This window comes from Anoplophora glabripennis, unplaced genomic scaffold (assembly GCF_000390285.2).
Source record: "Anoplophora glabripennis isolate ALB-LARVAE unplaced genomic scaffold, Agla_2.0 scaffold1317, whole genome shotgun sequence".
Classification (NCBI taxonomy): domain Eukaryota; kingdom Metazoa; phylum Arthropoda; class Insecta; order Coleoptera; family Cerambycidae; genus Anoplophora; species Anoplophora glabripennis.
In genome coordinates, this window is record NW_019417464.1 from 13,462 (window position 1) to 25,380 (window position 11,919).

The window sequence follows — 11,919 nt, forward strand, 5'->3', positions numbered from 1 at the left end:
TTTGATTGCTATAATGGTTCATTTCGAACTTTTTGTTTTTCAGTATCAATTTTTCTTTGCAGAACTACACAGTTTTTGATATCGTAGGGTGAATGATTAACAGTGATATTTAGATTTAATTTTTCTTTAGCCTCTAAACAATTTAAACATTTTAAAGTTTCGTTTTGACAGTTTTCTTTTTTATGGTCATTTTCACCACACTTTACACATACCTGGACCTTGCAATCATTTGATTTGTGATTAAAACCTCCACAGTTGTAACACCTAAATAATCTAACATAGTCAAATACTCTACAGGAAGGTGACCATCCGATACAAATGGACCCTTCTTCAAGAACTTTTGCATGAGTGATCGGATCACACTCCAGAATGGCCATATAACGTTTCACCATTTTCTTTATCGTCACCACCTTCAAGTTCAATTTATCATGTTTTATACATAGGTTTTGATTCTTGATGCATTCCAACAGTTCATCATTATCCATATCTTCCTCTATATCGACAACTTTTAAGCATGGGTTTCTTTGTTGAGGTATTTTTACTTGATACTGTTTACCTAAATTCTTTTCTACTTCACAACGTACTTTTTCAGATTCTTCTTTAGTTTTGCACTTTATCAATATTCCTCCATCTTTAATGTTCTTCACTTGGGTGATATTAACTTCCATTTCTGAAGGATTAATTTTTTTCGTAACAACTTCTTTGGTTTTACTACAGGCTTGTTTAGATTTAGGCTTAATAACAACAGCTTCTCCGGATACTATATTTGAATACGAAATGGCAGGTTTAGCGTTTACTGATTTAGGATAACTATCTAATTTTGTCTTTATTATTTGTATTTCACTTAACAAGGCGAGTTTAAATTCGGTGAATTCTTTAGTCATAGTTGTACAAAAATTCCAAAACGGTAAACATCCTTCACAAAGCCATTTAAGCCCTTGCAAGTTTTTTATTACGTTAAATTCTTTCGTACTAATATCAGCACACTTTACATGAAAAATATTTCCACATACTCCTGCACATTTCAAACCTGTGTCACGTTTAAATTTTTCCTTACATTTAGTACAAATGTTTTCATCCATTGCATTAAATATAAATCACTACAAATCTGCTGGTGTATGGACTCCTTAAGAGTTTCTTTTTTTTTTTTTTAACAAACACTGATAGATGTTCAACTTTTTTCACCACTGGTACCAATGGAATGTAAGTCCAATTCTAAATAATTCTTCAAGATTTGTAACAGAACGAAGCATCAGCTACTTAATAAGTTTAGGATAAGATACATAGCTTCAAATGCGAAAATTCTTAGTCAATATAAACCACTAAAAACTGTAATTAAGCAGGAGACGTTCAAATACAAACTTCACTGTACTGTCTAACTATAGTAGCCCTCACTTTCGGAGATCAAGTGGCTCCAAAGACGAGGGGGCCCACGAAATAGAGGCTATTTGGTAAAAAGGAAAAACACGGTTGCCCTAAATTTGTCTTAAAAATCTGTGATCAAATTTTGTTGCATTAATTTCAGGACGCCCGGTCTTTCTTTTTTCTTTTACTCTGCAATGATTCGGTAATACAGGATTGTTTAAAGTAATTCAGATTATATAATTCTTCAGATCTTTGGCAAAACTTAGACGAGATAGACGAAAAGTGGGTAGAAATATCTCCCTATCTGCTAGATTGCAACGAGACTTTACCTGAATCGAAGACGGAGGCAGTAGCGAAGGAAGTTTTAGACTACTATTTGGGACCAGGACAAAAAATCAGTAAAAATAATTTCAAAAAATTTACGCAGGTATATTTTCTCAATTTGTGAAATAAAATTTACCTAATTTATTTTGTTTTTATTTGTATATAGATTGTCACCGACAGGTTGTTCGCTGTTTCTGCAGAATTATCAGTTAAACTACAAGCCAACGTAACAAAATCTCCAATATATCTCTACATATTCAATTACACCGAAGGTGAAAACAAAGTGGTGCAATTCTTATCGGGAACAGATGAAATAGAAGGTAAGAACTGAACATTTAACTAGAGAATAAACGGCATTGAATAAATATTACAAATGAAATCAACTCTACCATCACCATTTTCACAGGAGTATGTCACGGTGAAGATGGCATCTACTTCTATGGTTTATTACAAATCAAACCATTATCGGAACAAGATAAACGCCTGAGTATTGCTTGCCACAATATGTTGTACTCATATGCTAGCAGCGGGTAATAATAACATAAATTTTCTTGAATGACTTATTTCCTTCATCAATTCCAATTTTTTAGTAATCCTTCTTTCGATGGGACAGACAATTGGCAACCAATAGGTGCTGAAGAGCTGACATACTTGTTAATAAATGGACCGGAAGACATGAAGCTGCAAAGCAGCGAAAGCCTGACTCCAACTGACTTTTGGAGCAAGCTTGGATTCCTGGAGAATTGAAACCTTATTGCAAAAAATGAACTGTAGATTTCTTATACATAGTTTCTTTATGTGAATTATCAGTATACCATACAACATAAAAAATAGTTTTATTTCATGGTTTTCCTTATTATTATAATTGTTTTATTAATATTAATATTCAAACTATTATAAATTCTAAGTCAAGTAAGTACAATCGACAGTCCTACCCTGGCGATTGTAATAAATAAGATAAGTGGTGATATCATAATTATTGTAGTAATATAATATTTTTTGCCAGGCGCACAGCTAAAAATAGTCCATTGCGAAATGTTGTGTAAATTAGTACGTCTGTTTTTATTCTCTCGTTTGGGAATAATTGTAACTACTTATTTGCTACTGATTATTATCTACTTACGTTCCTTTATATTTAGACGTGTTTAGTATTTTTTTGTCTTATTTACTTTTACGGTACATAGAAAAATTAAAAAGTATGCTCTCATCAAACTAAAAAAAAACTAAATTAGTTTGTTTAAGTCAGGTTGAACTGCTAGAGATAGACACGCCATTGGGAAGAGTTTGATGATATTGGAAGACTTTGGATGGTATAACATATGCTGCATTTGCTGGAATTCCATACGCAAAACCACCAGTTTGAGGTGGGTCAAAATATTCTCATCTATGACTTCTTTCTATTGCTACTATTATTTATCATCCGTTTTTCAATTAATTATCATCTGCAACGTGATCTCCTGAGTTTGGTATGTATTAAGAAGTTTGTTTTAAATAAATGTCGTTTTAATAGTTATTGTTTCTTTACATTGTAGGAATCTGAACCCATTCCAGCTTGGTCAGGAACTTGGGTGACCAACGCTCCTCATACATGTTCTCAAGGTCAACTTTTCAATCTTCAAGAAATATCTGATCAGTATAAAGCACTAAGTAACTTGCAATCTAATTACACTTGTCTTAAAGTACGAAGAAATTATTTTTATATGCCTTTAAACATTTACTTCTTACAATATCATCGTTATTGATGAACTTACTTAAACGTATACGTCCCTGAAAATTCTGTAAAGAACCCAAAGTTACTTGACGTTATAGTTGTCATACATGGATGTAGCTTATGGGAGGCAGCGGACACATGGCTTTGAATACGTTCCTAGACAAGGATGCCGTGCTTGTATCTTTCAATTCCCGTGTTGGTATCTTAGGTAGGCTGTTTCTTTAACATTGTCTTCGTTTTCCGTGTCAGTGTTGATTGAATTAACGTTCCAGGATTCCTCAGCATGGAAGACGACGTCATACCTGGCAACAATGGAATGAAAGATCAAGTCTTAGCACCCAAATGAGTCAAGGTCAACATCGCCTCGTTCGGAGGAAACCCCCACTCCGTCATCATAGTTGGCTCATCATCGGACGCCCCATGCATCCACCTCCACTACTTCTCCCCACTCTCGAAAGGTTTATTGGTCAGATGGCAAAGCGACACAAATCTAGCACCTTGGGTAATCAGGAAGAACGCATTACAACGTGTGACGTATTATTTACTTCACATCACTATGACGCCTGAGCGGCGGCGGATATCTCGGGCACTAGTTTCTGTTTATAGTACAGAAACGACACTACTCGGGTAACTACAGTGAAGACACAGTCTCTCCAGAGGGTCTATAGAGAGTTGGACTTCACACAGGAATAAAAGTCACACTTTATAAATATTTACATTTATTAACAGTTCTATTCTACATAATATAAAGTCCTATACTTCTATTCTAAATCTATAGTTAGACTGTGAGAAACGGCTACAGTTGTATACAGGTGGTGACTACAGGAAACGGTAAAATAACGGTACGGTGTTAAGCGGTGACCTGACTAAAGCAAAACAGAACAGAGCTAGCAAGCGGTAGTGTAGATTCCAGAAAGGAGGAAGTGATTTAACGGGCAAAAGCAGAACTACATGTACTAACTATAGGCTTGGCTACTATCTCTACACAGAGAAATATAATAGTAATAACAGATCTCATCAAGACTGGCCGGCGGCTGGCGGAAAGTCCCTAAAAGAAAAGTATCATTAATTACGATCCTATAAGCCGAACGCGCATTTAGGTTAAGTGTACTGGAAAGAGACAACAGCACACCCAACTATGTCGTAGTAGAACCGGATCACTGAAAGAAAAGTATGATTATTGACGACCTGCGTCTCCACTAATAGAACAGAAAGGGAAGGGGGAAACAACATCCTTTAAGCAGAGCGCGCAGTTAGGTCGAATGCACCGGAAAGAGACGACAGTGCACCCTACCTTGTCGTATTACTGTGGTTAGGTACGACCTGCGTTTCAACTCATAGGACAGAATAAGGGGAAGACATCATCCATAAGCCGAACGCGCAGTTTTGGTCCAGTGCACCGGAAAGAAACAATAGTGCACCTTTCTTTGTCGGAGCGTCTGATGGACTCAACTCGTTGCTGCGGTGACTGGTGATGTACTAAATGTACTGGCTACTACGGTGGAAGCGACCTGCTAAAATTTGCCACGTACTTTATTGCACGAATGTCGCCACTGACGACTTACATTGTGTTTCGCCCTCTATAGGCGACATTCGTGCAATAAAGTACCTGGCAAATTTTAGCAGGTCGCTTCCACCGTAGTAGCCATTTGAATGGCATAGTGGAAGTCAGCGCGATAGATGGAGTCTTTGTGCTTCGCGTACTATGTACCTCTTGTCGGGAGTTTCCGACTTTTAGCAGCGTTCATCGGTTGTCCTACCTATGACACACTGATGAGGACTAATAAGTCCGAAACCGGTCTGTGCCTGGTGGGACCAGCTGATGAACGATCCTAGCTGTTGTACTGGATGTCGCGAATGTAATTCAATGCCGGTAGGGGCAAATAAGCCTCGGAGTAGTTGTTTTTCGCGGCACTGACGACTTAAATAAAATAAAATTGATGTACAATAACATAAAATTGTAAAATCAGTAATAATTTTTAACATAATTTATTTAAAAAAATTATCAATCAAACATGAAAATGGTGCATTCTGTAAAAGTTCTAAAGTAATACTTAAAACTGAATTTGCTACTGAGAATCACAGAATTAGTTTCCAACATTTCAAAAGACCAAAAACGTTATTAATACTTCTTTCAAATATCAATTAAATTTTTTGGTAATTATTATAAATTTTTTGCATTGAAAAAGATAAATTCTAAAAAATATATTGATTAACATAATTTAGTTTTACATTTTTATTGGTCTATCTACATGGAATTTACGAAACACTATCCTTTTTCATTTTATTGTTTATACAATTTATGCATATATTATTTGTATATTCCACGCAAATGTAATGGCAATATAATTTTTCATCATTGCTTAACCCCCTTCATAATCTGCAATTAATGCCGTACAGGAATTGTTAATTATTGAGTATAGTAAAATTGAGATTTTAAATTATTTAAATATTTTTTATAGCAATCGATGTATGTTTCATCAAAAATCTACGGCGATATAATTTTTTATTGTCATTTAATGGTGTTAATGTTATGGGGTAAATGCCGTACAGGAATATATAATTTCATAATGTAGCGAAGATGCCTTGGAAAATCCTATTAATTATGGAAAACCCTGAAGTTAAAAATAGACGGCATCCACAATTTTGTTAACAAATATTAACCATTGAATAATTTAAAACAGTAATAACATTGAAAATATATAGTACCATAGTAGCTATCAAATGGATTTTCCAAATTACAAAAATAATAAACAATTTTTTTTATTCACGGCGAATTGTTTTTTTCTGGTGCCAATAATTTTATACGGCACTTTTGTATAAAGATTATAAAGTGGAATAACTTGCTTCCGAAATTTATGCCGTTAAGGAAATAATGAGTTTTATTCAAAGAAAAATGACGTTAACTTCAGAACACTCACAATTATGTAATACATTTTTTTAACCAAATATTTTGTACGGCACTTATATTTTTAGTTTTAGAGCATAAGTAAAACTCTGAAATCGGTGCCGTACATTTCTTAATAATTTTTTGGAATAGGGGTTGAAATGAGAAAATTTGCGTCAGGGTAAAAGCTCTTAGAGCCAGTGCATTCGTACGGAATAGTAAAATATATCTTTATTTAAAATCAGGCACGCTGTACAGTTTTCTATAATTTTTACGTTAGTGAAAATATTTGGAAAATTTTTTATTCTTTCCAGTACCATTATAGTCCAACCAAATTACACTTGGAGAAAAAAAAAAAAAATTGTTACTTACTATACTTACGTATACTTTTATAAGTAGAAATGGTAAAAGGGCTTATAATAAACCTAAAAAAAAAATAAATGCGGGAGCAGGGGCGGCGGAGGGTTGATTTGGGGGGTTGAAAAGTTATGAAAAATTGTATTATTGGTATTTCTGGTGAAAGTTGACGTCAAAGAAAAGAGTGTCCAATACAAAAGTTGTATATCATGCAAAAATCTACAACTTTTGTAGAGGTCACTTTTTAACATAACCTCAAAATTTCCAAGAAAAATGCGAAAAACAGTTTTTTTTTCTGTTTTTTCGTTTTTTATTTCTCATTTCTGCAAAAATAATTTAACGAAACTTTTCGAAAGTATACCTTTCTCTGTCTTAAATAACCTCGAATTTTTTTAGATGAAAAAATCATTAAGTTTCTGAGATATTCATTTTTTCGGCCTGAAACAGTTTTTTTTAAAGAAAAATTCTACTTAAAAAAATCATCGTACAGAGTTCTGCTGGTAGTCATATTTTTCGTTTTGACATATACTTTTTGGTGAAAAAAAAATCTGTAAGTCCAAAAACATGCTCAAAAATGCAAAAAAAATAAAAAATTACTTGCGACAATGAATTTTTCAGTTATTGTTGATAATTTGTTTAAATTAAAAATACATTCAAAAATTCACACCATTCAATTCTACGGAAAAAATAAAAAAACCGTGTCTCATTGTTTGACCTAAAACTTTATTTTTAACATCTAAGTCGAATTACAAATGCACAAATGATAAATTATCTCTGGATGATTTGAGATTTCAGCAATACAAAGTATTAACTGCAAAGTCTACTGTTGACGCGAAATCCTAAAACCCGAAATTTTGCAAAATCGTTTTATTTTTTTTCTGGCTTTATTTGAAAACGAATTTGAAATAAATTGCATATTTACATTGCCACTTTCTTCGCTCTATCCAAAAGCGTCAAAATTTGTGCAATCCTACGTTTCGTCTTCGAGGGGCCATCATCAGATTAATTTTTTTAAATATATCGCTGCTATTTTTAATTCTGTATTAGATGATATTACTATTGAAATCGCTTAAAAAGGTTTTTAGCTATCATTAAAAATTTTTCCTGAGTACGGCTCTGAACGCTTTCAAAATTCCTGTGTCTATTGAAAGAGAGAGAGAGAGAGGAGGGAATAAAAGTCAATACAGCACAAAATATCCAACATTTTTTTTTAAATCCATTATATAAAAAGTTGTACCTAATAAAAAAATAATACGCATTTATGAAATATTTTATTATTTCTAATTAGTATTGCTAAAAGTAGGAAAAAATTGTTGGATATTTTGTGCGATATTGACTTTTATACTGTTATGACTTTATCCAATAGATATTTTGAAAGCGTTCAGAGCCGTACTCAGGAAAAATTTTAAATGATAGCTGAAACAAGCTAAAAACTTTTTAAGCGATTACAATAGTAATATCCCCTAATTCAGAATTATAAATGACTAGATTTTGTCATAAAAATAACAGCGACGTATTTAAAAAAATTAACCCGATGATGGCCCCTCGAAGACGAAACGTCGGATTGCAAAAATGTTGACGCCATTGTATAGAGCGAAAAAGTAGCATTGTAAATATATAATTTATTTTAAAATTCGTTTTCAAATAAAGCCAGAAAAAATTAAACAATTTTGCAAAATTTCGTGTTTTTCCGGATATCTCTGGAACTACCCAGAATTTTAAAACTATCTAAACAGCATATTATTAGGTACACAACTTTTTTCTAATCTGAGCCACCCCGTATCTCTTACCGTTTCCTAGATCCTAATGCTATCCCATCCTTATCTTGGACACACTGTATATCTGAATTCATCAAACTTTAAAAAAATAAGTGCACTAATCGATTCTATGGAAAAAAAATATTATTTATTTTATTTATTCACTATTCGTCTTATGTTTATAGCAATAGTGTACAAAAATAGTTTTGGGTCAAACAATGAGATGAGAATTTTTTCCGTACAATTGAATGGTGTAATAAGTTTTTGATTTTTTTTTAAATTTAAACAAATTATCAACAATTACTGAAAAATTAATTGCTGCAAGTAATTTTTTACTTTTTTGTATTTTTGAGCATGTTTTTGAACTGCGATTACAATTTTTTTTTGTTTCACCAAAAAGTATATGTCAAAACGAAAAAAATTATTACCGGCAGAACTTTGTACGATGATTTTTTTAAGTAGAATTTTTCTTTGAAAAAAAAAAGTGTTTCAGGCCGAAAAAAATTAATATCTTAGAAACTTCTTAATTTTGTTATCTAAAAAAATTTGACGTTATTGATAGAAAAAAGTATACTTTCAAAAAGTTTCATATAATATAATATAATGATATAAATTTTTCGTAACTTTTCAACCCCCCAAATCAACCCTCCGCCGCCCCTACTCACGCATTTATTTTTTTTTTTTAATTATTATAAGCCCCTTTACCATTTCCACTTATAAAAGTCCAGGTAACAATTTTCTTTTTTTTTCCTTCTAAATGAGTTATTTTGATCGGTCTATTATTTTTGTACAGCATAAGGTTTTTATGTCTTATTTTTCTAATATCTGTCTTGGGTCGAAATGCCGTCAATTTCTATTTAATTAATTTACCCGGACTAAAATTGGAAAGTTTGATTTTCCGCTGACAACCCATCTGCCACGAAGAATTGACGTCATAGTGCTCAAATGTTTTCTATTAGGTTGTAGTATTTAAGTCACAGACTCTTATTGTGCCTAAAATGATTAGGTAAATTTTCCTATCCGCCTCTTAGTTTAATAGTAGCGAAGAAAATTTTGGATTACCATTTGGAAAAAATATACACTAGTAAATTTTCTCAACTAGTGAAGCCAAATGTATTTGCTTCATTCTAATTTTAATTCCTCTTAGATTTTCACCGACAGAGAAGAAGCAGCATAGACCAAACAAACGAAACCAAATCTAGCATACAATTTTTTTCACAGATGTATGTCATGGTGAAGACAGCTTCTACTTGCATGGGGTATTACACGAAAAACCGTTAACCGTTTGAACAGGATAAACGCTTGCGCAGCGTCTGCCAGAATATATTGTACTCATATGTCAGCAGCGGGTAAAAAATATATAAATTATTAAATAACTTTCGTCCTTCATTAATGTTTAATTTTCAATAATCGATCTTTCGATGAGACATACATTTGACAACCAACAGGATTCGAAGAGCTTGGTTGTAAATGGGCCGGAAGACATAAAACTACAGAGAAGCGAAAATTTCACTCCAACCGATTTTGGACTTGAAAAATGAAAACCTGTTTGTAAAAGACGAACAGTTGATTTCTTATAATTTTTTACTAATATTTCTCAAGAAGTAAATACTAGTTTCGACTCCTTCGTTGTCATTATTATAATTATTTTATTAATATTAATATAAAAATGTTATAAATCACTTAATTTCCTAAAATTGTACATATCGCCCTATTTTGAAATATATTCAGTCCTACCCTGGTGATTGTAGTAAATAGTGTAAGTGATAATGATAATGTCATTGTAACATTCTCGTCAGGTCCAAGTCTAAAGATAGTCTAATGCGGGATATTATCTAATTTAAAGTGTCTATTTTTAATTCGACACAGCAATTATTATTTAATAAACGGGTTTTAAATATTGAAAGAAGTAATAATGGAATAAACATTTTATGTACAGGGTGAGAATAATGGTAATCAGCTTAATGGCAGATTGTTAACGTCAAAATATAGCGATTGAGCCAAACATGCCTTAATCAATTGTTGTTCAATTTCGTTCTACAGGGTGTTAAAGTTGAAAAAATATTTTCTTTTTTTATCTATATTTTATGTGGACCGATTGTTTTGAAAATTTGTAGTTTTACGTTTTTTGAGATGGAAAATACGAATATGCAAATAGTGTTGTGGTCACGTCTAGGGGGCGCTAGTTGTACTGTCCTGTCAATGTAAAAAAAGTATAACTTTTTATATTTTATAATTTTGAATTTTTTAACTAGAAATTGTTGAACTACGTTCTACTCTAAATAAAAAAGGTATACTTGTTATAAATCGATAAACTCAACTGTTTTCGAGATACAGACATTTTAAGTTTTTGAGATTCGACAGGAATTAAATTAGAAAATTATTTTTTCCAAAGTAGTAGGCATGGACATAATAAATTGACAGCTGTCACTACAATACCATATTGTTTTCTACTCAAGTTGATTAAGAAATAGTTTTTCCTTGTCGTTATTTTTTAGAGAAGAGGATATCTTAATAAAAGGCTAAGAATGTGCATTCAAGTTGCTGGTAGTTAATAATTTGTTAAGATATGCATAATAAAATCTTTAATTGCTGTAATGTTTGTCTTAATTCTTAATTCAGGCTTGGTATCTTAAGACCTGCTAATTTTTTAATTTAGTTAATAAACTTAAAACGTCTGTATCTCAAAAACGGTTTATTTTATCGATTTGTAACTAGTACACCTTTTTTATTTAGAATTGTAAAATGCAAAAAGTTAGACAGATTTTTACATTGATAGGACAGCGCCCTCTAGACGTGACCCCAACACTGTTTGCACATTCGTATTTGCCTCCTCAAAAAACGTAAACAAATTTTCAAAACAATCGGTCCATACATATTTAAAATATAAATAAAAAAGAAAGAAAAGAAGAACATTTTTTCAACTTTAACACCCTGTAGAACAAAAAGGAGCAATAATTGATTAAGGCATGTTTGGCTCAATCACTATATTTTGACGTTAACAATATGCCATTAAGCTGTGTACCATTATTAATTACTCATCCTGTATTTATCTAAGAAAGCAGATCACAAAACATAAATTATCAGAAAGCATAAACTATATGTTTTGTGAATCAATAAATAAACATTTAAACTGTTGACCATAATTAAAAATGAAACTTCATTTCCACTTTCGAAAACCACAAAAGACTGAATTTTGAAATGTTAAAAATTTATTAACGTGTATTTATATTTTTATTATAAATATTAATAGTATATAAATAAATATTAAAACATTAAATGTTCATTATTAAAATTGAATTTGTAGTACTGTGTTTATACGTTTAGGTACTTATACTCCTAGCCATATAAATGACACTTAATATTATTGAGTAACGGTCACATAAGTTGTTACTTGTCACGTTTGAAGAAAAAAGTAGTTTTCTTTGTGTTTTCTTCATCGTCTTTAATCAATGTTGGTAAAATTGAACAATTTGAAACGGAACATGTAACTTTTTATTAAATATCAGAGTATGTTT

General features: G+C 31.9%; 2 protein-coding genes across 2 annotated transcripts; one reads left to right on the top strand and one right to left on the bottom strand.

Moving 5' to 3' along the window:
- Window positions 1-1,301, bottom strand: LOC111692360. The gene has a single exon (XM_023456332.1). The coding sequence runs from the start codon at window positions 1,080-1,082 to the stop codon at window positions 9-11; it is 1,074 nt and encodes a 357-aa protein (XP_023312100.1). The 5' UTR covers window positions 1,083-1,301; the 3' UTR covers window positions 1-8.
- On the top strand, window positions 1,197-2,436 carry LOC108915590 (venom carboxylesterase-6-like). Its single transcript, XM_023456331.1, has 5 exons — window positions 1,197-1,203; window positions 1,614-1,792; window positions 1,856-2,009; window positions 2,096-2,219; window positions 2,280-2,436. The coding sequence occupies exons 1-5, from the start codon at window positions 1,197-1,199 to the stop codon at window positions 2,434-2,436; spliced, it is 621 nt and encodes a 206-aa protein (XP_023312099.1).
- Window positions 2,437-11,919: the final 9,483 nt, after the last annotated feature.

Bases quoted from the DNA above. Each gene is read 5' to 3' on its own strand.
- LOC111692360 (XM_023456332.1), bottom strand. From the start codon at position 1,082: ATGGATGAAAACATTTGTACTAAATGTAAGGAAAAATTTAAACGTGAC.
- LOC108915590 (XM_023456331.1), top strand. The intron at 1,793-1,855 runs GTATATTTTCTC...ATTTGTATATAG, and splicing joins ATTTCAAAAAATTTACGCAG to ATTGTCACCGACAGGTTGTT. The intron at 2,220-2,279 runs GTAATAATAACA...CCAATTTTTTAG, and splicing joins TACTCATATGCTAGCAGCGG to TAATCCTTCTTTCGATGGGA.